At 48.7% G+C, this 25941-nt stretch overlaps 1 protein-coding gene across 1 annotated transcript in view; it reads left to right on the forward strand.

The window, feature by feature from the left end:
• Positions 1-25941, forward strand: part of SH2B2 (SH2B adaptor protein 2) — a 31247-nt gene that overhangs the window by 1265 nt on the left and 4041 nt on the right. Inside the window, exons 2-7 of the mRNA XM_077836765.1 lie at positions 1082-1969; positions 10828-10929; positions 17332-17423; positions 20199-20293; positions 22074-22259; positions 22964-23157. Coding sequence (XP_077692891.1) covers positions 1082-1969; positions 10828-10929; positions 17332-17423; positions 20199-20293; positions 22074-22259; positions 22964-23157 — 1557 coding nt within the window. The remainder of the gene's footprint in view (positions 1-1081; positions 1970-10827; positions 10930-17331; positions 17424-20198; positions 20294-22073; positions 22260-22963; positions 23158-25941) is intronic.

A 25941-nucleotide genomic window follows, 5' to 3' on the forward strand; every position in this document is an offset into this window, starting at 1 on the left:
TGGCTCTGGAGGCAGGTTGTGCATAGCTGGCTCTCTATGTATGCCCTAACTTTGACTTATTCCTCTGAACTCCAAGCAGCTATTTTGTGATTTTTTTTTTTTCCCCCATGTGGTTGGTGGTGTCTGCCTAGCCCTGCTGCACCTGGCTGGGACTCTGTCTGCTCTCATACGATACACAGGGCAGGGTCTGGGTTCGCGTGCTGATAAGACACGTCTATGGAAAAACTTTGCACCACAGGAAGCGATGTTGGTGATTCTGTAGACGACACTCTTCCTTCTGAGTCCGTACTTGTCTCTGTCCCCGTCATGATGCTGAGAGCACCATCCGTCATTGCGGAATGGTAGCACTCTTCTTTTAAAAAACTAGACTGTTGATCATTGTGTCCTAGCCAAATTTGTATTTGGTATTTACATTTTGCTTACCAAAAAAGTCTCTCTTGTAGCTTCAGTTGGACACAGTATTCTTCTCTTTCTGCCCTGAAGGGAAGTGTTGTAATTTGCTGTTAAATGGTGGATATGTTCTGCTCCAGAGGTGGATGCGTTTCAGTAGTGAGTGAGGTCATCATGATGCAGATGATATATACAAGGCCTGGTTTTCAACTGTAGGCCTCTAATTTAAGGCATCCAGTTCCGTATTTTGGGTGTTCATATTGGTATCTTAGCTGTGAAAATGCTGATGTGAGCACCCAGATGTGAAACAGGATGTGCTAACTAAGATACCAATGTTCTAGAACCTGATTCCCACTATCCCACCACCCTGCAAAGCCCCGTGGGATCCTTGGGGATCATAGCCATTAGTCAGTGGTCTTAAGACATGGAACATCTTAGGGCTAGAGTCTGAAGTGATGTGATCATAGAGGCAGAAATAAGGTTGCACTAACCATAGTTTTGCATGCTTTTTAGACATGGTGGAATGTTGTGACTGCAGCTGTTTAAAATGTTACATACCATCAATTGTCCTTGTTTTTCTTGTGGATTCCCTTGGTCATGGATAGTTCTGCAGTGGTGTGTGTGTGTGTGTTTGTGTTTGGAATTCCTTATCTGAACTGTCATTAACCTTCTCTTTGATTTGCCTTTGCAGTTTGCTGGCAGGTGGAATGGGACAGTCATGAATGGTGATGCCCTTTGCCAAGAGTCTTCCTCCCAGCTTCCCGACTGGAGGGAATTCTGTGAGCTCCATGCCCAGGCTGCTGCGGTGGACTTTGCTCAGAAGTTCTGCCAGTTCCTGAGGGAGAACCCCCATTACGATACCCCGGGGGCTGAAACCTCCTTCTCCCATCACTTTGCTGCCAATTTCTTGGACATCTTCAGCTTGGAGGTCAGTAGAGTGTTCGTGTCCGACTCCCCAGCCACGTACAACATAGTGCCCTTTGTGGGGCTACAGAACTGCCACATGCCTTACGGCCGAGACATCCTCCAGAGGAAAGAGGAGACCTCCACAGAATCCCTGGACAGCATGGACAACCCTGTGAATTCCAGCCGATATCTGAGCCAGTCCCAGCAGGCTCAGGCTCATAAAGTTTCTTCCTACGGCCACTCTCGGAGTTCAGAGGACGTGTCTGTCCATGCTACTTCCAAGCCGAAATTCAAGAAAGGTTTCTCCTTGAGGAATATGAGCCTGTGTGTGGTGGATGGCATGAAGGAGATGTGGCACAGGAAGTCCTCTCCGGAGCCAGGTGTGGAGGCCATGCAGGGAGGCAGGAGATCAGAGAGAGAGCACTGTCCCTCTGTGATCAAGGAACACAATGACACGAGGGAGAGATGGACTCACAAGCTGCGGCTGTCAAAAGTCCAGTCTTCCAAGGTGGAACTGGTGGATATTCAGAGGGAGGGCACCCTCCGCTACATGGTGGCGGATGACACAAACTGCGTGGGTAGCTCTCAGTGGCAGAAATGTCGGCTGATGCTCAGGAAGGCTGTTAAGATGGAGGGGGAGAGGTTCCTGCTGGAGTTTTATGTGCCACCAAAGGTGGGTCTTGTAGGCTCTTCATGGCTGAGCTTCCTATCTATATTGACTTGCTTGGCTGCAGAGTTTATATATGTGACGCTCCTCGCCCCGAGAAGCCATAGATCCCAGCTGACACGTCTCCAAGCTGCGCTTCATCAGAGCTCCAGATGGCCGTGGCGGTTTTACAGCTCTCTGCTGGGCTGGTGTACTGCTTCCCGGTGATGGGTGTTGCTCCTCTATTGTTTCAGATGGTCTATTTTAATCCTCCACCTCCTGGTCTTAATCCACTCTATGGGATGAAGTATAATTCAGTGGTTTTGCTTATTTTGTCTGTGCCAAACTCTCCACAAAGTTTCTGACAAACAGTGTTACTGTCCGCTCAGACTTCCTGATGCCCAGTGCTCCTAGTTCGTTATCTATCTTATAGGTCTTTGAACTAGATTTGAATAGGGATTGGAGGGTTTTTTTCCCACTACCAATGTGTCTCACCCCAGAACTGGACGATCCACCTCCTAGGGGTGAAAGAGGAATTTAGTATCCCCAATCATAGAATCATAGAACTGGAAGGGACCTCAAGAGGTCTTCTAGTCCAGTCCCCTGCGCTCAAGGCAGGACTAAGTATTATCTAGACCGTCCCTGACAGGTGTTTGTCTAACCTCCTCTTAAAAATCTCCAATGATGGAGACCCACAACCTCCCTAGGTGATTTATTCCAGTGCTTCACCACCCTGACTGTTAGGAAGTTTTTCCTAATGTTAATCTGTTCAGTCACTGGCCTCTAAGTTAAGACTGAAAGCAAAAGGGCCAGTTGAGGCAGGCACAGCTACTGAGGCTGTCAGCGAGCCTTTTTTGATAGTGACGCTTCCCAAATCCATCACTAAGAAAGGATGGCCTAGTAGTTAGGGTTCTAGCCTGGGAGTTGGGTGACCTGGCCCCAATTGCTCTGTCACCAGCTTCCTTACCAGTTCCCCTCCCCAAGCCATCCAGTCCCTCAGGGACTCAATCATTCCTGTTTGAGTGCTACTTTGCCTGGATTTTAGGGACAGGGTCTGATTTCAAATAGCAAGAAGCACTGAAGGCATCCATCTGCACCCGCCTAGCGACCCTGTCTTGGGATTCATGTAATACACATGATTTGTACCCCAATCAGCCATGCTTAAACCTTGGCTTTTGTTGCCTCATGTAGATGGGGATCAGACTGATAATCCTGTTACAGGGGTGTAACATGACTCCGTAATGTGGATTGGTTCCTGTCTACACTGGCAAGAGCAAGCTGAGTTACTCCTGGTGCTATCATGCGAAAAATATAATGCAGTATTTTTTCTTTTTCTGGTGGTGATGAGCCCAGACATGTCATCTTTGCTGTTGTGATCACTGCCATCTTGGCTGACATTGAAGATTGAGCCTGGGACGTCCAGAGCTAAAAGCATGAGCTGTTCTTTCTTGAGCTAAAGAGCCAGTGCTACAATCTGGGGTGTAAAAGCCTCGTATCCTCTGTCGATCAGGTACCGAGAGGGCCCTGTAATTTGCGCTCTTATGTGTTAGGAACAAAGCGTCCGTGACTCGCTCTAGCTTTCTATCCTCTTGCTATTTCTTCTCTTATAGAATCATAGAATATCAGGGTTGGAAGGGACCCCTGAAGGTCATCTAGTCCAACCCCCTGCTCGAAGCAGGACCAATTCCCAGTTAAATCATCCCAGCCAGGGCTTTGTCAAGCCTGACCTTAAAAACCTCTAAGGAAGGAGATTCTACCACCTCCCTAGGTAACGCATTCCAGTGTTTTACCACCCTCTTAGTGAAAAAGTTTTTCCTAATATCCAATCTAAACCTCCCCCACTGCAACTTGAGACCATTACTCCTCGTTCTGTCATCTGCTACCATTGAGAACAGTCTAGAGCCATCCTCTTTGGAACCCCCTTTCAGGTAGTTGAAAGCAGCTATCAAATCCCCCCTCATTCTTCTCTTCTGCAGGCTAAACAATCCCAGCTCCCTCAGCCTCTCCTCATAAGTCATGTGTTCTAGACCCCTAATCATCTTTGTTGCCCTTCGCTGGACTCTCTCCAATTTATCCACATCCTTCTTGTAGTGTGGGGCCCAAAACTGGACACAGTACTCCAGATGAGGCCTCACCAATGTCGAATAGAGGGGAACGATCACGTCCCTCGATCTGCTCGCTATGCCCCTACTTATACATCCCAAAATGCCATTGGCCTTCTTGGCAACAAGGGCACACTGCTGACTCATATCCAGCTTCTCGTCCACTGTCACCCCTAGGTCCTTGTATCAGCCATGTGGGCAGTCTGTTAGTCAGCCCGGCGTTTGGGCGAACTCGGATCCCGGTGTTCACCTGGCAGGAGACTGAAGCCAGGAGCTGTCCCAATACACCAGTGAACTGCTTTCTAGTAGCTGTTAACCTGCAACGTATAGGAACCTCCTCTAACCTTTCATTTCTGCTGCGGAAACATCTCCACATCTCCCTGTTCGTTAGCTGCGAGGCTAATGAGGGTTCTGTCAGATGCTGCTCACTGAGCTGCACTGACCAGTCACCAACTGGATGTCAGGGATGTAAAAATAGATTGTGATGGGCCTGAGCAGTCTTGAGTTCTCTCGGCCCATTAGCACTGTCACTCACGCTTCAGATGTACACAGTACAGAGCCAGGACTAGCCCTTCCCACCTCCAGATAGGAAGGCAACTTGTGAACCCCACACCCATGTTTTTGACAGGTTCGGTTTCTCTGTACCGCTAGGTAACTGTGACAGGGGATAAAGAACTCCAGCCATGCCCCCTTTCCTGCCCATCCTGCCCTCAGGATAGTAGATTTCGCCTAGAGATGGGCTAAAATGGGAACCTCAATTCCTGACCGTTTTTTAGTTTAATCAAAATTGAACCTCTGCTCATGCATAGGAAACCACATTGGGAACACTGTGAGGGGTATAGAACTGAGTAGCTGCTTCAGCCTTTTCTGTAGCTTCTCTACTGTGATCCTGTGAGGTATGCTCAGACATCTTTATCTGAGAAATTTGGTGGCTTTGATTAAATGGAATCCAGTCCAAACCTTCCCTAGTTTTGCCTAATCAAGCCCAGCTTCCATGGGCAAATTGTCAGTGACGACATCCTGAAGAGAGAGAGTTTCAGCACATAGCCAGTAGCTGCCTTGGCCACTGGAGACTTGTAAGGGTCCCGCAGGTCAGGCAGGTAGTGATAAGTCGGTAGATGGCACTCCTTCCTCCCTCACCCCTGAATCAGTGCTGACTCAATACCCCAGGACGGCTTTAAGCGACTGCTGCTGGAGGTGCTCTCTTTCAGGTGAGAAGCAAAGCCAAGGTCCTAAACACATTTGATTACTAGCGGTCCAGGGCACTTTGCAGCAATAATTATGCTGCCTCCAATGTCCTAGGCAAATCCAACTTTCTATTCTGCTTACCTAACTGCCGGGGAGTTTTCAGCCGGAAAAGTCTTATTTCAGCTGGAAGAGTGTGCCGTGTTCCTGTGCGCTGTTAAACAGCTGCAGTGTTTCATTCCAGCACTGGCTGCATTCAGAGGTGGATGAAGTGGTTCTTGTGTGTAGTTTGTGGAGCAGTGGGTAAGTCTGTAAAGTGCTGTTGCATCCAGTGGGATGAATGGAGCTAAAGAAATGTAAGGTGATGAATCGTTCTCTGGCATTTAGGCTTGCTCTCACACCCACACCCCCCCTCCCCCCTCCAATAACATTTCAATGAGAGAGAAGAAAGACTTCAGTGTCCTCTGCCAGGAGCATTCTAGCCCATATAGTAAATATTGTTCCTGTTTCCTCTTTCGTAGCATACCTTCCCAAATGATCTTCTCAGTTACTTACCTTCCTGAACATTTATTTATTTATCTCTTTCTTCCCTGCACTCTTTTCCTTCCACAGGATCCTAAAGAAAGCTTCGGAAAAAGGAACCAACTACTGTAGATTCATTATGCAATTTAATATCTATCTATCTACCTACCTGCATGTCCCTCTTTACTATCAAGTACCTGAGCATCTCACAAACATGTGGCAGAGAATTATTATCCCAACTTTAGAGTTGGGGACACTGAAACACAGAGACTGAATGATCCTCATTATGGAATGGCCCCATATGGTCCCCACCATTACAGTATCTGGGCCCCTCGCTGTCTTTAATGTGTATACCCTCACAGCACCCCTGTAAGGCTGGGAAGTGCAATTATCCTCCATTGTACAGATGGGAAACTGAGGCGTGGGAGAGGCTAAGTGTCTTGCCCAAGGTCACACAAGGAGACCATGAAAGAGCAGGGAATTGACCTTGGGTCTCTCAAGTCTCAGGCTAGTGCCCCGGCTGCTGGACCACCCTTCCTGCTGAGATGAAAAAAAAGCACACCCTGCATTTAAAATTAAGTTCTTACCTGTGGAGATACATTAATTTTACTTGGCATGCACGTTGCACTTTTTCTCTTCAAAGCACTGTAGAAACATTAACTAATGCTTCCACGTAGATAAATTATGCAGATGAGGTAGTCATTACTAATTAAATCTGAGGTTACTAAATATAGATAATTTACTTTGTGCCATTTATGTTGTTGGTTTTTGTGTTTCATTCATCTTCCACAGTGGAACAGGGCTAATCCCGTTCACGAGTCATTTTCTACACTAAGTCCCTGATTCAAAGCCAGTGGGAATCTCCCACTGATCTGAAATGGACTGCAAATCAGGTCCTTACTCTTGTTGTACTTGGGCTTACAACTTGGCAGAGGAATGTTTACATTCAATAAAAATTGTGTGTGTGTGTGTGTGTGTTGCGAGAGAAATATACACCCTTTAGGAAGATATTTGAGTCCAATATAAACTGTTCCTCACAGTGTATTAACCTGAAATGGAGCTGGAGGAAAAACCCCCATGTAGATACCGGATCGGAACACATGGAAAAGCCATTAGGGTGAAACCATTTATAGTGTCTGAATTCTGGGTGTCATCAAACATGTGAAATATCTGGTTTCCATTCACTGACTTCTAACCTTTCTAATGTCCCCTAGAGAACTGGAGACCGAGTGAGCGGGTTGGTTTGTTTATTTATTTATTTAATTAATTTTAACTGCATTACCTTCCTCCCCATCCCCAGCTCCCTACCCTCTGCCCCAGAGTCTCTTTCTGCACTAGCAGTTAGGGCATGAAAGATGCATAGCTGGCATTGGCTCATCTGGGAGCAGTGCTTGTGAGTCTATGCACAGATTGATACAGCCATAGGGTTAGCTGGAGCAGTAACTGCTGTTAAGCAATATTATAGCTGGAAATAGGTATTTTTTCAGGTTTGTTTTTATCTCCCCTTTTTAAAAAATCAATGTTAAAAGAACCTCTTTTAAGTGCTTTTTATGAAAACAGTCTTGTCTTTTATTGTTATCATTACACCCTCCTGAAATCTTTCGCTTAAATTTCTTTCCCTAATGATATCTATCTTCTTCATTTGTCAAATGTTCCTGTATTTCCACTCCCAACAAACCCTTTGAGAGGCACTGATGCGTTAACCTTGCTTTCTTGTACATTTGTGGGATGAGAACTTAAACTTTTGCTTCTGAGAGTGCACAAGAGCACACTACTTTGTTTTTGTGGGGGTCCTACAAAAATAGGGGCTAACTGGGTTTTCATTTAAAAAGAAAGAAAGAAAGAAAAAACCCTGTCCCGTGGATATTGTACTTTCTGACAAAGTTAGGTGTGTGTATATTTTCCCAAAGCAACAGTGATTGAAAACATGAAGGGAAATTAAATGTGCTTCAAGTACCTGGCAGCAGTCCATCTTACTTTTTGGTATTATACTAGCAGTTTTGATGGTGATTCAAAGTACAAAAACCTCCATTGCCTGCCCCCATTTATTCCTGTGATGAGTCTCTGAGCAAGCCCTAAAACTGCAGCTCAGGCGTAGGGCCTGATCCTGCAAGCACTTAAGCAGGGAGTAACTTTACTGACCTGGGGAGTCCTATTGACTTCTGTGGGACTACTCACATGTGCCAGTGTTTTTGCAGGGCTGGGAACTCGGTGAAGACTCCCTCTGTTGGCTCTTTTGTCTGCTGTTCCTGAGAAGAGTCAGAGCAAGTCTCTTCTTCCTTCCACCCCTCAGAGCTCGTGTCATATTTTCTTCCCTTTAAACAGCTACTTCCTCTTTTTCTGATCCGCCTCTGGTCAAAAATTAAAAAAACCCCAGCCCAGCAGCTTCTGCAAATTCATTGCTTCAAAACAAGCATTAGAGGACAGTTTATGGGAGCCGCTGAGCTGGTGCAGTGGTCCTTGGCTCTGTGGGTGCTCAGCACTTCTAAAGATCAGGGTCCTTCATTCATTTGGAGTCTTGCAGTGACAGTAACTTGGTCAGAACCTCCCAGGCCCAGCTAAACGAAATCTTAGGGGAAGGGAAAGGCAGCTCTTGGTTCCTGTTTCACAGCAACACTGATTTACAAAATGAGAACAGAACCCTTTATTAGTAACCTGTGGCATTATGAAGAAAAGGAGTACTTGTAGCTTATGAAAGCTTATGCTCAAATAAAGTTGTTAGTCTCTAAGGTGCCACAAGTACTCCTGTTCTTTTTGCGGATACAGACTAACACGGCTGCTACTCTGAAACCTGTGGCATTATGCGCATCGTGAGCCTGTTTCTGTCGTCTAGGGTCTGGAGGCACTTGGGATAACTCATGTTTTCTGATGATTATGTTGCCTTTCTATTCCTTTTCTAGATGCTTGCTTTGAATTCAAGTGCACAGCTTGAGGGAGGATTAGCCAGTCTGTCTGTCTAGTTAAGAGAAACTCTTGCTTCCAAATCCCTAACTGTAATAATTCTAGGGGCCAATTTACTAGAAATCTGGGGATTGTTGCTCAAATGTGCTACTAGACAAGCTTTTACTAATAATCATGTTGCGTTTATATAGGACCTTTCATTCCGAAGAGTTGTATACATTTAGGGCCCAATCCTGCAAACACTTGCTACCAGTTATAATGTTTACTAGTGGCCGCACATCCATTGGTTTCATGGGAGTAAGTACTACACTCAGTAGCAAGTGTTTGCACAGTCAGACTTGAGGCCCACTCCTGTACCACAGGGGAACTGGGAGCTTTGAAATAGACTTCAGTGGAAGCAGGACTGAATTGTCTTCAGCATACAGCACTGCGGAAATTCAACCACCTCGAGGGTGGAGGGCAACAACCAACCATAATACACCTGTGAGGGGAAGGTAAGTATTTAGGAGATGGAGGAAACTGAGGCACAGTCAAGTCACTTGTTCAAGGCCAGACAGCGCATCACTGGGAGAGCTGGGAACAGAACGCAGGAGTCCTGACCGTATTGTCTGCTCTTAACCCTTATACATGCTCCCTCTCCCTATTAAAAAGGAGACACCACAAATCTGGAGCTGAGATACCCATCAGCTTATTATTTATCTTGCCCTTAAGTGTGCAAAGTGCTTAGCATGCATCAGGTTGCATGTCTGTTACCAGGGCTGCAGCGGTGTATAGAGACCATCCCATTGCCCAAAGAGAGCAGCATTTATGCCTCTGAAATCGCTTGTTCTTGCCTTTGGCTTCCAGTGGTGGGGACAGGAGGAGAAGGTTCACTTTGAAAGTGTCTTCCACTGCTTAGTAAAGAGCCTTCATCACGGAGCTCTTTATAGACATAGGAAACAGCTGCTTCTGGGGTGGAACACATGAGCTGCCCAACAGTACACTGGGACATAGCACTGTACAACAGGAAATGGAGGAGAAATACAGTATAGCTTGTTTTACTCTAGGGGATTGGAATAAGCAAGACCAGCAAAAGTGCAGCTTTGGCCGTGTAAGTTACAGCCACACCAGGAGTGCTTTGCCAGCGTAGTATTCCAGTACAGCTACATGCAAAGCACTCCTGGTGTAGAACTGGTGTAAATTTTTATCCCCACTCTACAGGTAAGGACACAGAGGCATGGAGAGATTAGATTATAAAGTCTTTGGGGCTGGGACTGTGCTGCCTTTTGTATTTGTACAGAGCCTAGCACATCTGGAGTATCTACTCATGTACAGCTTCAACTGCCAATCACCCTCTTCCCCCCATGGACAAACTGGCCTTGCTGAAGTTTGTAAACGCATCTCTGGAGTCTGCTGCTGGGGATGGGTGTGAGGAAAGATGTGACTGCGTCTACATGAAAGAATTTTAGCAGCAGATTCCCACTGCTGCTGCAGCAAGTTCAGCTGTTTCAGGGGGTACCCTGGGGCGGGAACCTCTTGTTGGGGTGAATCAGGGTAACTCAGCTGACAGCAGTGGAGGGTCTCAACCCTAGTGCAGTCGAGGGTCTGGCACGCTGTGTTGAAAAGCTGCATCCACACTAAAGCTCTTACTGGTACAGCTGAACCGGTGGCAACCCCAGTGGGAAACTTTTTGTCAAAATTCCCTACAATAGACAAAGCAGATGTGTCTTCACTTACCTACTGAAATGCCTCTCTCTCTTCCAGATAAACTGGCACATCCCCCATCCGTCTGCCCTTTCCTGGCTCTGCCTCCCCTTGCCTTTTGTGCATGCTAAATATTTCCTTGATCAGATAGCATTATTTCCTCCCAGCGCATCTTAATAAAGAGAGAGAGATTAAAAAAAAAAACCCAGAGACATTAATGTAGTCGGCAGAGCTGGAATGTCAGCAGGCACTGAAATAAGCAAGCGGGTTGGCAGTGAAATACGCTAACTCTCCTATCTTCCACCGGGGCGTCTCTTGGCTTAATTAAAAGATCTTGGAGTTATCAGGCGCATGAGGGAAATTGTTTTTTGTTTTTTTTTTAATAACTGCACAGACTGGAGAGGGAGCTTGCCTTGCTGTGAGCTGGGCTGTATCGCCCATTGGGAGAACTTCTGTTCTACAGGCACTGTTCATTCCTTTTATTTCTTCCAGGTTTCCAAACCTAAGGTCAGCATCCCACTCTCGGCCATCATTGAGGTCCGGACAACCATGCCTTTGGAGATGCCGGACAAAGACAACACCTTTGTGTTGAAGGTAAGGCTGCTTGGCTAATAAGGCACCCTGGATGCCTTGAGACTGTACTGAACCCACCAAAGCTCTGGGCTTCTCCTCCCAACTCCCCAGCAGTCAGAGACTGCACAGATCTGGTGCCTGTGCCCTTCCCTCCCGTCACATGGTGAGGTGACTGAGGGAGGAAGGGAACTTTGCGTCCATGGCATGTATTCTCTTCCCTGCAGAAGGCTGGCACCAATCAGCTATGCACCAGGCCACTACCAGCTGTTTGCCTGAAGATCCTCTAGTGCTTTAATCCACCCCGAACGTAGCATACACGTATAATATTAACATTCAACTGCCCTCTTGCGTTTGTCTTGCTGCTCCTCCTCCACAGCCATCTTTATGGACTGTGGAAGGGGCAGATGAACTGATAACAGTGCTGGACTGTGGAGATTCTTAAGATATGTCCACACAGCACACTAATCCCTTGCCTGTGGGACTTGGGTCCACACCTGAGTGTTCATGCTTCATTATAAACCTGGGTTTACATTGGCGGGATCTGGGTCTCCCAGCCATGCTAACGCTTCCATGCTACACCGTGCAGACCTTCTGACTTGGCTCTGCGGCTTGAGCTGCATCCACACTGCAAAATGGCAAGGCTTGGACCCGAGTCACAGCAGGGACTCGGGCTCTGACCCCCTTCCTGCCCTCCTTTCCCTTCCCTGCTAGCAGGATCAGAGGACCACCTGGGTGCTGAGTGCTTGCTGACCTGAGTCAGACTGATTTGTGTCTGGACAGAAGCAGGCCTTGGCTCAAATCTGAGTCAGAATCCAGTCTTAGTGTGCAGTGTAGACATACCCTTAAACACAGTGGCCCCAAGCAGTCACTCGTGAGGTCTGTCCCTGAGGCAAACCCTGCCCCCGCTTGGTAACCTTCTGCAGCACTGTGTGGCAGCTAACCGGTGGCATTACTTAGCGAGTGCAGTGCTGTCATGAGGCTTGGTTCACAGGTGTTTTTCAGTGGAAGGTATTCCAGAGAGACAAGATGGTGATGGTGTTAAATCTCTGTTCCGAGGGCCCAGGCTCCGAATCAGGGCCAGATTCCACTCTGTGTGGCTGGGGGAGGTCTGGTGTACTGCCAGACTCCTTAGGGCTGTCTTGCTCTGGAAAATGACTATAACAATGGCATGTATGTATGATTCTCTCTCTCTCTCTCTGGCTTCTGGAGCAAATCTGCTCAGTTTACAAGGAGAATGATGCATTTTCCCTATGTACATCTCCTCACCCTGGGATCTGCCAGTTAAGCTGGGCTCTTTCTGCCTTATCAGAAAGTTCCCAGCTTGCTGTTTTGGTCACTGTAACAATAGCCGTTTCTAGCAACAAAGATGCTGTGGCCGGAATTTGGGCAACAATTCTGTTGACGATGCATGGATCAGAATAGAATCCTGCTTACTCCCTTGGAGCTGTGAGGATTTTGCAGAGCTAAGAGAATTAATATTTTACAGTGAAGCCTGAAGATTGCAGATTAAATATGCAAGTGATCTGTCTTGGTGCCATTTTTGCATAGTTATTTTTCTGTGTTGGACTACACTTTACAATTCCCCAACAATTAACTAAGTGCTCCCCTCAGGTCTGCTCCTATACTTATCTTCCCGTACTAGCTGATAGGTGCACTTGAATGATCACGTAGGGTTTTCCATTCTTTTAGCCCCCTGTAGGTGAACAGCAATTGCTTGCTTCTTGTCCTAACCAGCAGTAAAACTCACTCCGGAGCCCTGCATTTTACTTCTGGCACTGTGACCTTGGGCAAGTTAATTCCCCTCTGATTTGTTTCCCTTCCCACCTTTTGTCTGCCTTGTCTGTAATCTCTTTGAGGGACTTTCTCTCCCTATGTGTTTGGATGGTGCCTGGAACAATGGGGCCTCTAGACAAACAGTACACTAGAAGATTGTCTGCTTTGTCCTCTCCCTCTTAGAGGCTGCATTTGGTCTTTGGTTGCCTTCTGGGCACCTCTCCAAATCGCGAGATTACAGAAGAGGCTCTCCCCTTTTTAAAAAAGGATTTGTTAGGTAGACAGCCCTGTTTGGCTGGCAAAGGGGGATCCATCCACACTCAGAGACCGTCCCCAAGGGGGGAATCTAGTCATGCTTCCTCTCCTGGGGAGCTGCTCCCTGGTATGTAAATGCTGCTGTTCTAGGCCACTAGAGTGGAGTGACGGTTTTATCAATAAGGTGCTGGCAGATGCTGTTTGATCTGTGGGAGCCTCACTTGCATTGGAAGCTGTACAGCCTCTAGGGATGAGGAATCACACATAGCAGATGGGAGTCTGGGGGAGAGCAGATATTAAAAGTCTGTCTCCCTCTCTCGCTATAGAGACCCCAGAGAAGAGTTTTCCATAAAATACAATTAATTAGCTCGCTATGCGATCCCATACAGCATGCTGGTGGCAGCTGCTGCTAACAACCTCTCCCTACAAATGAGGATTTCGTCCCACTGGGCCTAAGCAGAAGGGGTGGAAAATGTCTATGCTGCCTGCTGAGCTGGGAGGCGGTTCCCCCCGAGCCGGAGCTGAGCTCTGCCTTTTAGTGGCTGAGTTTCATTCCCAGCCATCCAGGTTCCCTCTCCCTCTCCTGCCCCCAGAACACAGAGCTCCTAGAATCTGGCTCATCTGGGGCCGCCGCGCGAAAGCACGCAATGAATGCTGAGTTAAAATTAATTTTTTTTTTTTAAAAAAGAGAGAGTGCTTCACTCTGACTAATGTGGCTGCCACTTCACATCAGGTGCTCTCTATGGGATGTTTGTGTTAATGGACTATCGCTCCCCATTGAGCCGGATCAGAAACGTTTACGGCTACAGCCAGGAGGTTACCGTGCATACGTGAGTGAAAATAGCCTGATGTTTCCAGTGCACCAGTATCCGTTCCAGGGCTGGGCCAGCACTATGTGTTTGTGAGCATCCAGGTATCCAACTGCCTGTCTGAACTCTCCAACCTACACCAGTCCCCAGAATTAGAAGAGGACGGTCACAAGATCAGGCACTCTCAGGATATCTTGGTCCCTTTGCTTTTGGTTCCAGTTCAAACCCACAAGCTGGTGCAGCTTTGTCTAGTGGGTTGAGGCTGAAGACCTGGGTTCTGCTCCCTTCTCTGCCCTGGGTGTAGGGTATAACCTGAGACAAGTTGTTTCCCTTCCTTGTGCCTTTGTTGTTTAAAAGGAGGACACTAATGCTCCCTCTCCTAGCAAAGCAATTGGGGATCAGGGGCATGAGAAGCTAGGGCAATGCCTTATTACTGTTGGCACTGACTGAGGCAGAACCCAACCTAAGCTCCCAGTGGGATGCCAGGAGGCACTGTGTTGCAGCAAGCACTGAGGGTGACTCAGTAGGGGGTGCTCATCTCTGAATCAACCTCCACCAGAGCCTCTATTCCATGGCTGCTGTCTTAAATTTATCTCCATCGGAGCTACAGAAACCAGAAACGGGGGTATGAGGAGAGAATCCAAGCACATGAGCAAAGCAGGCCCCAATCCTAGCTCCTTGTCTGACATTGGGACCAGCTTGGTGACCTGATGGCTGTTGCATTTCATTTATTAGGGAAGTGCCCGTTGCAGCTGCGTAGTTTTAAGGCTGAGTTGAGTTTTGCACTTATTTTCATCTGTATTCCACATTATTGGCATGCCGCTGACCACTAAACGACTCCCTGGAAAGCCCAAGAGCCAGAACCTTCCCCCACTTTACATACTGCTGTCTTCCCACAAACCTCTTTTGTCTAAGCGAGTGTGGGGAAAGTGTGTGGGGATTCAGCTGGACCCAGATGGTGCACGTGTGCAAAGATGTCTTTTGGGAAGAGATGCAGAGGTGCTGAGCCGGGGGGCTGGCTTGCAGTGATTTCCATTATATACACTTAATGTAGAATACTGATGTTTGCATGCAGAATTTTACCCTAGATCTTGCCTTCCTTGCAGCAAATCATACTGGGCTAACGTGATATTTGAACAGCCTCGCAGGAGAAAGAACATATGGTCCAGTGCCGGTCTCCTCTGACTGCCACTAGCCTTGTGCTTGCATCTGAGTTTATTAGATACCTGGTGTGCTCATCACTTCCACTATGAAAGTCAAGAACACCCCCTCCCCATCCCATTGCTGCTTAAATCACTCCTCTTCCCCATTGTTTGCCTAAAGCATATTTTCAAAGGAAGAGTTCAGAGGCCAGTTTGCCTGTGTGGATGAGCCTGTTTAAAGCTCTCACAATCATAAACGTCAAGGGGAAAACTGCCTGTAGAATGGTATTGCTTTGTCTTTACCATAGTTTGATTTAAAAGCCTGGCACTTCACTTCCTGCTGCCTACCAGGCCTTTAAGAAAGCGCTTTGAATTGACTAGATGCCCCGTGGCACACAGAGGTTGCCATAGAAATGGTTCTTTCCCTTGGATGGCGGTTCCTTGGCAAGTCGAACTTATGCAAACTTCACCCACACTCCTTTTCAATGAGGACAAAGGGGCTTTGTGAGGCACAAAACTTTGTATTTGGTGTTCTGCTGTGTGTGTGTGGGGGGGGGGGGGGAGGGAGAGGTTGTTCCTCACACTTTCTCTTTCCAGAGCGAGCAAGGCAGGTGATGGGTGAGGTGGAATCGTGTCCTGGGATAGCAGCTGGATTAATGCACCTTCTTTCCTCTCCTAAATTTTCCCAATAATTCCCTAACAATAACGGCTCTCCCCTTTGCTTCAGTCCCTGTTTCCCCTAAGGGTTTATTTGGTTTGTTAGTTTCAAAGCCCATAATTGCTTGTTGAGATCCTGCTCTCTGTCTCCTCAGGGAGGGGAAGTGTTTAAAAGGGGTGCTGACCACTAAATGACTCTCTGAAAAGTCCCAGAGCCACCTTCTCCCCCTTTACACACTGCTCTCTTCCCACAAACCTCTTCTGCCTAAAGAATTAGTGAGTGTGGGGAAAGGGTGTGGGGAATTCAGCTGGACCCAGATGATGCACTGCAAAGATGTCTTTTGGGAAGAGGCACATAGGTGCCGGAACTATGGGTGCCGGGGGTGCTCCAGCACCCCCTGGCTTGAAGTTGTTTCCATTATAAACAGGGTTTACAGTTTGGTTCAATGGTTCTCAGCACCCCACTCTACAAATTGTTCCAGCCCCCCTGAAGAAGTGTGGAAGTGACTGATGTAGTGGCTGAACCCCCAGCAAAGATAAGGGACCTATTACCTCTTCTGGCTATTGGAGCTCTCCTCAGGTGGAGGAGGTCTGTAGCTTTTGAGCCAGAGCAGCAGGCTTCCACTCTCAGCTTCCCACATGCGTTTGATGTGTGGAGTAATTGTGTCAGTTGTATTCAACAGTGGGTTTATGATGGAGGGAAGAGGAAATGCAGATAGTTGTGAATGGCAAACCTTCCCCCTAGTTCAGAGGACCTCTATTGTAAATTGGCTCTGCAATTTGTCTCTCCTTTCAGCCAAAATGTATTTATACACCCTTTAACTGAGCACTCCCTTTTGTATGCTTACATTTCTTTTCACTGTGAAGAAAAATAGTGCCTTGCAAGATATCTAAACACTGTGTTTTGTTTCCTTTCCATTTGTTCAAACGATTTAAGAATCCCCAAATCTTCCAGGCATATTTTGTGTTATTTCTTTTAAAGTTTAGGTATCAGTTTCACTTACTGTGAGGTAAATCACAGAAATGGAGTAATCACCGGCTTATCCTAGGCATATCTGCTGGGGATGGCATTGCTAATTCTGACTTGTGATTTTTTGCACACTTGGGGTTGGCCATACTGCCTCTGGCTGTGGCATCCGATGTGGTAAAACAAACAGAGTTGGGCCTGGTCAGTATGTGGAAGAGAGACCTTCAAAGAAAGCCTGGGGTACTGCAGGAAGTGAGGCTGGTTGATCAGTAAGTGGGCTTTTTCCTTTGAGTCAGTGTTGAGCTAATGTTCCAGCATGGAGTTAGGGGGTATTGTGGTGTTGGGATTAGGCTGTCTTTTTCAGGTGAGCCTTTACACTGAAGTCATGTCCATTAAAAATCCCGTGGCACATTTCACAGAAGTAGGGATGTTCGCCCCAGAGTTCTGTCTAATTCCAATTTAGGTAGTTACAGTCAAACGCCTGAAAATTTCCCCTTCCATCCCATATCATAATTTCTTTTGGACACGATATGCTCCTTCACTTCCCATTTCGAACTGATGTGCTGTGAGGTATTTAACAGCTGCCCATGCTCCAGAGCGGTGGCTGCATTACAGTGGTGGGTGAAGGTGTGATACGAGCATTTACTTAACTCCACGATCCAGTCTGATTGTTAAACAGAGGCTATGCAGTTTATTTCTCCTCTCCTTTCACATCTCTGGGGTGGGTGGCAAAGTGAGGAAGAGTCTATTTTAAACAGGTAAAGGAATTGTAAATTGACTGCGTCTTTTTCTCCCCCACCACCCTTTTCTCCCCATCTAGGTGGAGAATGGTGCTGAGTATATTCTGGAAACCATTGACTCCCTCCAGAAACATTCCTGGGTGGCAGATATCCAGGACTGCATAGACCCCGGGTAAGGCTCACTTGAGGAAGCTGCCCTCCCTGTTTCAAAAAGCACCTCTTTACCTCAGAAGAGGAAGGATTATCCAGGGGTTTGAGCACCGCCTGGGCCCAAGAGAGCTGGAGTCCGTCCCTGCTCTGCTACAAACATTCTGTGTGACCCAGGGAAAGTCCTTTAGTCTCTTAGTACCTCAGTTCCCCATTTGTAACATGGGGATAACAACACTGCTTCACCTCACAGATGTGTTGTGAGGATAAATCCATTATAAAGATGGTGAGGTGCTCAGATAGAGAGAAAGAAAAATGAAAAAAGTCAATGATTTTTTTCACCCAAAAATGCTTTTTTTTTTTTTTTTTTAAAAGCCCATTTTTCAACAACAAAATTTGTTCATAAAAGGTTGGCTAGCGTTAGTCATTGTGTGACCCACCAATCTACTGCCCCGGCAGACTGGGAACAGCGTTCAGACACAGCTGACTGGAAGAGAAACCCTGCTACTAACCAGCCATCATCTCTGTGACGAAGCAAGGCCCCAAACACTCCCAGTGCTTGCGTGACCCACTGCTGAGTGTGTGTTGGGGTCCCGCTCGGTGCCTGAGCCGCGGGGGATCTGAGCCTGTTACAGCCAGCAGCTACAGAGGTTTGTCCCTCTAGCTGAAACAGCCCATGTCTGTAGCTCTGGAGTTCCTAGTTTAAATCCCCAGTGTGTCCACTAATATAGTGGCCATCACATAAGTGGGGGCTTATCTGTGACTGGAATCCTGGATGTCTTGCACACACTAACCAGTGGGTTACAGTCTCGTTCTGCCTGCAGTTGCAATTGGATACAGCGTTTGTCTTCACATCCTCTCCTACGCTGTTGTGGAGTGCTACGGTTTAGACAGCTGCTGCGTTCCTCCCCAGAGGCGGTTGGGTTTCACTGACAGGCAGTGATTCCTATGTGTGCAGCCTACAACCAGCTTGGTATGGTATCCGTTAGGTTGCAAGATGCTGTAGAAGATTGTCTTCGTCTCACTGAGGGTTTGTGGGGGAGGGGAGGGTTTGACTCCTCAAGAGATCATGGAAAAGGTTAAAATACCTTAACAAACATCTCACAGTAGCAAATAGACTTATTTGCTTTGGCTTTAGCTGCCTTTCCGCGGCATAAGGCTCCATTCTAATTCCAAACATGTCTGAAATACTAAGCTGTTCACAGGGGAGGAAAAAATCCCCTGGTGGCTCAGATGTGAAGAGAGGAACTGCGAAAGGTGGGGTCTGTTGGTTTTTATTGACTCCCCGTCTCGGGAGCACATTGTACACGTTCTGCTTTGCTAGAAAGAGCATCCGGCAGCCCTCAGCTGAGAGCACCCAGCCCACAGAACGGTCAAGGGTTTTGGTGTCAAAGGGCTTTCTGGAGTCTAGAGGACCACATTAATGCACTTTGGTCACTGCCCTGCAGCTTGTAAAGAGTGTTATCCAGGGGCTAAGGCAATGGATGGGAGCCAGGACCCCTGGCTCTGCTGCTGCCATGTTCTGTGACTCTGAGCAAGCAGCTTGACATCTCTGTGCGGCTCTCTCCCCATATGCAATGGAGTAAGGGTCCTGATCCAGCAAACGGGCATGCATGTGCTTAACTTCCAGCACTTGAGCAGCCCTGCAGCCCTTTGTGGACCCTTTGTGGGCTCAGAGCTAACCACCACGGGGATAAGTATTTGCAACATCAGGGCCCGTGTTTGTAGAGCACTCTGAGATATTTAAGACATGGACACGCCTGGTGAGCACCAAGAGTGAATTTTCATTCATCTTGTGAGTGCCGTGCTTGCCAAGGGTTTGAATCGGAAACCTCGTCAGTGCCCTGTCAACGCATTTTCTGCAGAGGTGGTTTCTTTTTTAAGGGTTGCAGTTGAGCGACTCCGACTGCTGATTCATTCACTGCTTACTAAATAATTCAGCTGCTCCCTCCCAAACACTTACCGCCAACACAAACCGCTTCCTGAGCTGCCTGCTAGCACGTGTCCTCCTGGTTCAGCTAGAGGCTGTTGCTCCAAGAGTAACGGAGACCGGTGTGCGTATCTCACCACAACGGGGCAATCGGGAGCATCCAGGCTAAATATAGGATTTCAAGAGAGCGTGGCTTTTTGCATGACAGTGGCGTCAGGCTAAGGGGGCGGGCACAGCTATGACTGACAGGGGGAGTCAGCTGATGGTCAGGGATGTGCACAGGCATTGCTCCTATAGGGCGTCATTTGGTCAAACTTCCCGCTGTTGGACTGGCTGTTGCCGTCACCCCAAGAGATCTTGTCTCAAGGTCCACCAGGTCTGTCTTGCTCCCACTCCACCCCCGATGCTAAACATTGGCTCCTCCATCTCTAGATGGGTGTCCTCCACCTCTGGAGTTGGCCTGCCTTCATCTCTCCTGCCTGCTCTGCTTCCCCTACCTTCCCCCATCCGTTCGGTCCCAGATGCTTTCTTTGAACTCTGTTTCTGACCCAAATGGCCTCCGAGTCGCCGCCATGATTGGCCAGCATGGGAGCTTGGCCTGCATCCCAGGGACTGGCAAGCAGGGTACTGCAGCCATCTGGCAGAGCTGGGGCCCGTTGTTTCATGGTACAGACACTAGAAATGTGATCCAGAGCACCCAACTGAGTGCATGGAGCTTGAATTTACCCAGAATTATAAGATTAGTCAAATGAACCATGGTTCCTACCTGAGAGTGGAAATTCTTCCCCGCTCACCCCATCCCCGGTGAGGCATGTGCCTGCAGAGAGTGACAGCCTGCACATGACCATCTGCTCTGTTTTTTCCTTGCAGGGACAGCGGAGATGATATTGAACTTTCCTCCTGTGTGCAGGGAGCCTGCCTGCCAGGCAGGGTACCCTCCTGCAGCTGTGAATTTCTGGCCGATGGTAAGGGCACCCGGAGAAAATCACCAGAAACGTTGGGTTCAGATGTTTGGCATCTTGTGGTGTTGGGTTGGGTTTCAAGGCGAGAATGCAGCTGACAACAAAAGAAAAGATCATAAAATGTGGGAGCAACTCCGCTCTCCTTTGGGATCTGTTCTTGTTCATGATGCAGCCACCCTGATCTGACAGGCGAGGGATGCAGGCCAAGTATCTGGCCGTTCTGACTCGCTTTCATGTGCCCTGTAGCCAGCAGCTGATCATAGAATATCAGGGTTGGAAGGGACCTCAGGAGGTCATCTAGTCCAACCTCCTGCTCAAAGCAGGACAATCCCAAACTAAATCAAGCTGATCCTAGCCTGACCCCAGCAGCCTTCCCTTGCTGCCTATCCCTAAAGAAATGGGGGACTGAGACCAGCACATGGAGACTCTGGCTTCTGTTTCAAATCTGCCCCATTTCGGTTGACCAAAACTTCATTGCTGAGTGTGAGATGAGTTTTGGGTCTCTGTCCAGCTCCTACTGAGGCATCCTGGCACCACTGTCACTAGTCACAGCAGAGCAGCTGCACAGTGAATGGCCTGTCTGAGACTGAACTACCCTCTCTTACTTCTCGCGGTTGTTCTTCTGGGGCAGGGGAGTAGCATGTTGTCAGGGTGATGTAGGGAAGGATTAAAGTGGCTCTGCTTGTCTGGACCCATTCTCTGGGTAAATGGAAGACTGCAGTCTCTAGGGTGACCAACTAACTAACCCTACTAACTAACCCAGCCAACTGTCTACCTTTCTCTCTCTAGTAGGAGCAGATCGTATAGAGGACAATACACCACGTCCGTTATTACTGAATGTGGTGTTGACAACGTGGGGATTTTCTATAATATTTTTATGAATCCTCTGTTGCCTCAGTTTCCCTTATATTTTGCATGGCTACCCAGTGAGGGTGGGGAAAGGCCCAAGCTGTCTCTGAGGGCAGGCTAAGTGACCTAGAGTGTGTGCGTGTGTTTTGCTAGCTGCCTGAGCCTGAATGTGTCCCTGAAAAGAACTGGCCAAGGCTGACACTATAGCAAGAGACAAATCAAGCCTGTATCAATGGAAAACCCAGTCAACCAGACATTGACCCAGTATGCAGCGACCCAGAGGGAGATGCAGTTCCCGCACCTGTCAGCAGGGACCCTGAGCAAAGACCCCAGCCTGAGAACAAAGGGCTGGAAGGTGTGAGGTGGGGGGATAAAGTGTTGGCTTCTGGAGTAAGCAGGGAGCTCTCTCACCTGGGAACGGGCTAAGGAAGGCAGATTGCGAGAGACAGTGCCGGAAAATGGAGTTTTACAGCTTGGCTGGGGCTCTGGGCTAGCCAGGCCAGGCTATGCTTTAACCCTCATTCCTCTGCGCTAACCTAAGGACTTCCTCCGCTGTGCTCCAGGTGACTAATAAACCCACCTGTGTTGACAACACTGCCTGAGTGTCCCCGTAAATACGTGGTGAGGTGCATGAATCCCTGGTGGGTGGACAGGTCTCTACCAGGTGTCGATCTCAGTTGGACTCGCTGAGCAGATCTCGCGGCGTGAAGCAGGAGTGTTGGAGCCCCCGAGGTTCAGTCTTGGGAGGCTGCATGGCCTGCCCTGAAGGAGGAGTGAGACCCCTTGTGGGTCTGGCCCATTGAAGGGTTCCCCGAAGAGACTGCTCCAAAGTTGAGGGTGTAGCACCGATCTTGTTGGTCCGTGACAGGTGCTTGTGGGTTGATTCGCAGAGAAACTCTGAGCTTTAAGCCGTTAAAGCTTGCCTTCCTTTCAGGTGTGCACAGGACTCCAGACAGATGTTCTGTGCTTGCCACCCACACCACTACCCCGACCGCTGCCACTGTCATCTCACCCCCGCATGGCAGGGCCAGGGACTCCTTGGGGGAACACCTGGCCCATGTACCACTGGAAAACTTCCTGCAGACCGTGGAGTCACCAGCCACTAGCAGTCATTTAGCAGGTACCTGCAAGGCTTCGGGGGGGGGTGGGGGGTGGGTGGGAAGGGAGGTAGCCACGTTGGCCACCTTCCAACTGATTTGCTGTATGTGACACAACTGATAGAAGAAAAGGGGAAAATCCCATTGCAATGCAACGTGGGTCTCTTGAGCAAATCCTGAGCAGAACTGCTGCATTCTGATTAGAGAGAAGGGTGTGAGGGGGAAGGGTGGAGGTGGGGAATTAAAGGGGTGTTCATGGGGACAGGTGTGTACATGAGGTGCCCATACATAGGGTGGGTGTGCCCAGTGGCAAAAAGGGAGGAGGTGTGCACCCAGGAATAAAGCTGATGGGGAGGTTGTATAGGCAGGCAGGGAGGGACGAGTGCACTCCGTTCGAACCTTGCCCCGCTGCTCCCAGCCAGAAGAGCCCATTGGTTTAATATAGAAACCCTTTTTCTGCCCTGCCTGGCCACTCTTTCAGTGGAATTGAGAGGAGCACCCAGTAGCCAGCCTGCTTAGCTACAGGTGCACATTTACAACACGATCCTCTGTATTTGACTCAGACGTCATCTTCCCAGCATATGATCCTGATCCTGATCCTTCTGGAATAGCCAGAACGTCCTCTGCCAGAGCCCTGCGGTCTATTCACTGTTGCTGCCGTCCCTTTCGAAAGACAACCATTTCCCTCTCTAAACTGCCTTTCTTTTACCCCTTTCCAACTGTACAGGGGAGGAAAGCGAGACAGAAGCGGAGATCAACCTCTCAGATTTCCCCTGGTTCCACGGGACGCTGTCACGGATCAAAGCCGCCCAGCTGGTGCTCTTCGGTGGGGCCAGGAGTCACGGTCTGTTTGTCATTCGGCAGAGTGAAACTCGACCAGGCGAATACGTGCTGACTTTTAACTTCCAGGGGAAAGCAAAGGCAAGTGCCATTGTGATGCTTGTTATTTAAATGGTTTTAGAACTGCACTAGCCGCACTCACCCACTGTTCTCTGATGCTATCCCTAGTTTGTCTTTCCACCTCTCAGCGTCAGTCCAATATGTAGCGAGCAGGAAGCAGGACGGGGGCCTGTCTCTGGCCTACCTGTCTGATTACAGTGGGGCTCGGAAGCAGGATAGCTCTGCTGACTTCTAAAAAGATGCTCGGAAGTGTCATTATTGACTGGGCTTTTTTGGGATTGCCGAGATCCCCAAACATGAATAATCCTCCAACCCTTGAAAGCGCCTTTCATCCCAGAATGATGTACAAAGATCCATTCCACCTGTGGCTGAAATGTGGCCACCTTTGCAGCTATTTAAAACACACGGCCATGCTGCATAACAAATTAGGACAGTGGTTCTCCATCTCTTTAGTTCTGTGCTGCATAAGAGGGAATGAAAAGAGCTAACGTTTATGTGTGGCCTTTCATCCAGAGGTCTGGATGGTCAGGTGGTTACCAGAATTGGAAGCACTCCACAAACTACTACTAGTCACTCTCTTCATTGTTAGATCTCAAAGCACTTTACAGAGGAAGTCAGTATCATCATCTCCTTTTTACGGGTGGGGAAACTGAGGCACAGGGCGGGACATGACTTCCCTCATGTCCCCCAGCAGGCCAATGGCAGAGTTGGGAATAGAGCCCAGGTGTCATGAGTCCCAGTCCAGTGCCCGGTCTACTGGGCTACAACACTACAGATCAGTTTTGCCCCCAGATTCTCTAGGCAAAGCTCCCATTGATTTCAGTGGAAGTGACACCCTTGTACTGAAAGCAAGATGAAGATCTATGTCATGAACAGGGATTAGCTCACCATCACTGAAATGCAGCTCTCTCTGGGGTGGAACGCTGACCCCTTTTAACAGGGCACAGAAATACTGAGCTACAGGTTAGTACGGAGGGTACATTGAGTCGATATACGTGTGCTAGCTTTGTTTGAGCAAGCATGCTAAAAGTAGCAATGTACCTGCAGGGTGGGCCAATGGCCTGAGTACGGGCCTAGGTCTCAGACGGGGTGGTACTCAGGGTGGCTAGCCCCTCCTGCCACCTGCGCTGCCCCAGCTACACAGCCTGATCAAAGTTAGTGTGCATATGTCTACCTCTAGCTGCAGTGAAGACGTCCCCAGAGAGTGATGTGAGGGTCTTGGATCCAGTCGAAAGCGAGGAAGGGATTGTCAGGTGGTTACCAGAATTGGAATGTAGCCAGGACACTGGGGCTACCAAACCCCTTGTGAAAGAAGCCTGGGGGGCTCTAAAGGAAGCTGGATGTTAGCCACCTAGAGCAGCCCAGGGAGCCAGTGGGAAGCAAGGCTGCTAGAGGAGAGTGAATGAGCTGCTCGGTGCAGGGAGAGGACTGAGAGCAGCCCTGGAGGATTAGTGTGTCGGAGGAAGTGAAAGCTTCCTGTAGGCTTAAGATGCTGCCAGAGGGGGCCCTGCCAGACCAGCTCTAATGAATAGAGAATAAAATGCCCAAGGGGACCCCAAACCACCCACTTTGCCAATAGCCCACGCAGTTTAGTCTCCGGGCTCGGCTCCCAAGCGAGCGTTAACCGCCTTCCCACCCCTGGCCCCCCCACCCAAGAGAAATGCAGCCGCTATCTAGGGCTCTCAATCTGGCTGCTCCGAACATGAAGCTGGGGGAGTGGAAATGCTGAGCCACCGAAATGCATCTCGCAGATTTGACAGCGCTTGCTGCTCTGCTAAGGCAGGAAGGCTTTAAAAGAAACAATGCTGGCAGCTCCTTATCCCAGTGCCAGCCTGCCAGGAACAGCACAATGGGAAGATCAGAGCAAGGCCTGTTTTTTTTTTTTTTTTTTTAAATATAAAGCCTGTTTGTTCTTGCTGGCTGTTTTTGTGTGTGTGTCTAACACAGACCCCTTTTTATGCGGTGTATGACTCACGTGCCCCCAGGTTAAGCACGGACTATGCGACTCTGTCAGGGGACAACTCTGGAGATCTGCAGACTATTCCCGACTCCGCCACTGACTTACTAAGTGACCATGGGCAGGTTACTCAACCCCTTTCTGTCCAGCTCCTCTGCAAAACTGGGCTGATACTTGGCTACCTTTCTAAGGTGCTTTGAGATCACTGGATTAAAAGCCTCCCTTTTATTCCTATTCTGTTTCTGTTTCTGCTTGGCATCGATGGCCCTCAATGCTGGGACAGCCTGAGTGGCTTGGTATGGTAGCAATAACCCTTGCAAGTGTCCACGTTCTAGCAAAGAGGCATCAGTTCTCCCCTTGGTGACGCCGCTAGGTAATCTCCCATGGAGAGATCTATTAGCCCTTTGGTGCTGGCTGCACAGGTTCCTGGCCTGGTGCGTGAAAGCGAAAGGCACTCGCCTGAGTGGTGCTGTGGATGAAGTCTGAGGGGGTTCAGTGAAGTAGAAACCTGTGAGGTTTCAGTGGCAGAGCTGAATGCAAATCTTCTCTCTTATTAGACATGGCAGTGGGGTGCTTGTTCCAGCAGCCACCCTGCTAAGCCCTGGGTTGGGGTGACGGGAAAAGGGACACATTCCTGAAATGGGTTAGGGCTCAGGCGGCTCTGAGCGCTCTCAACTCTGCAGGGCTGAAGGGGATGTCCCCCTGGCAAGTGTTAGCCTTGGCAAGTCATGGCAGGCCTGATCCTGAGTGATGCTGAGCACTCTCTTCCAACTGGTTTCAGGGAACATTGTGCGTGCCCAGCACCTCTCAGGACCCAAGAAAGGAAGCTCTTGTTGCATACACATTTT

Source organism: Eretmochelys imbricata, chromosome 17, assembly GCF_965152235.1.
Source record: "Eretmochelys imbricata isolate rEreImb1 chromosome 17, rEreImb1.hap1, whole genome shotgun sequence".
NCBI lineage: Eukaryota > Metazoa > Chordata > Testudines > Cheloniidae > Eretmochelys > Eretmochelys imbricata.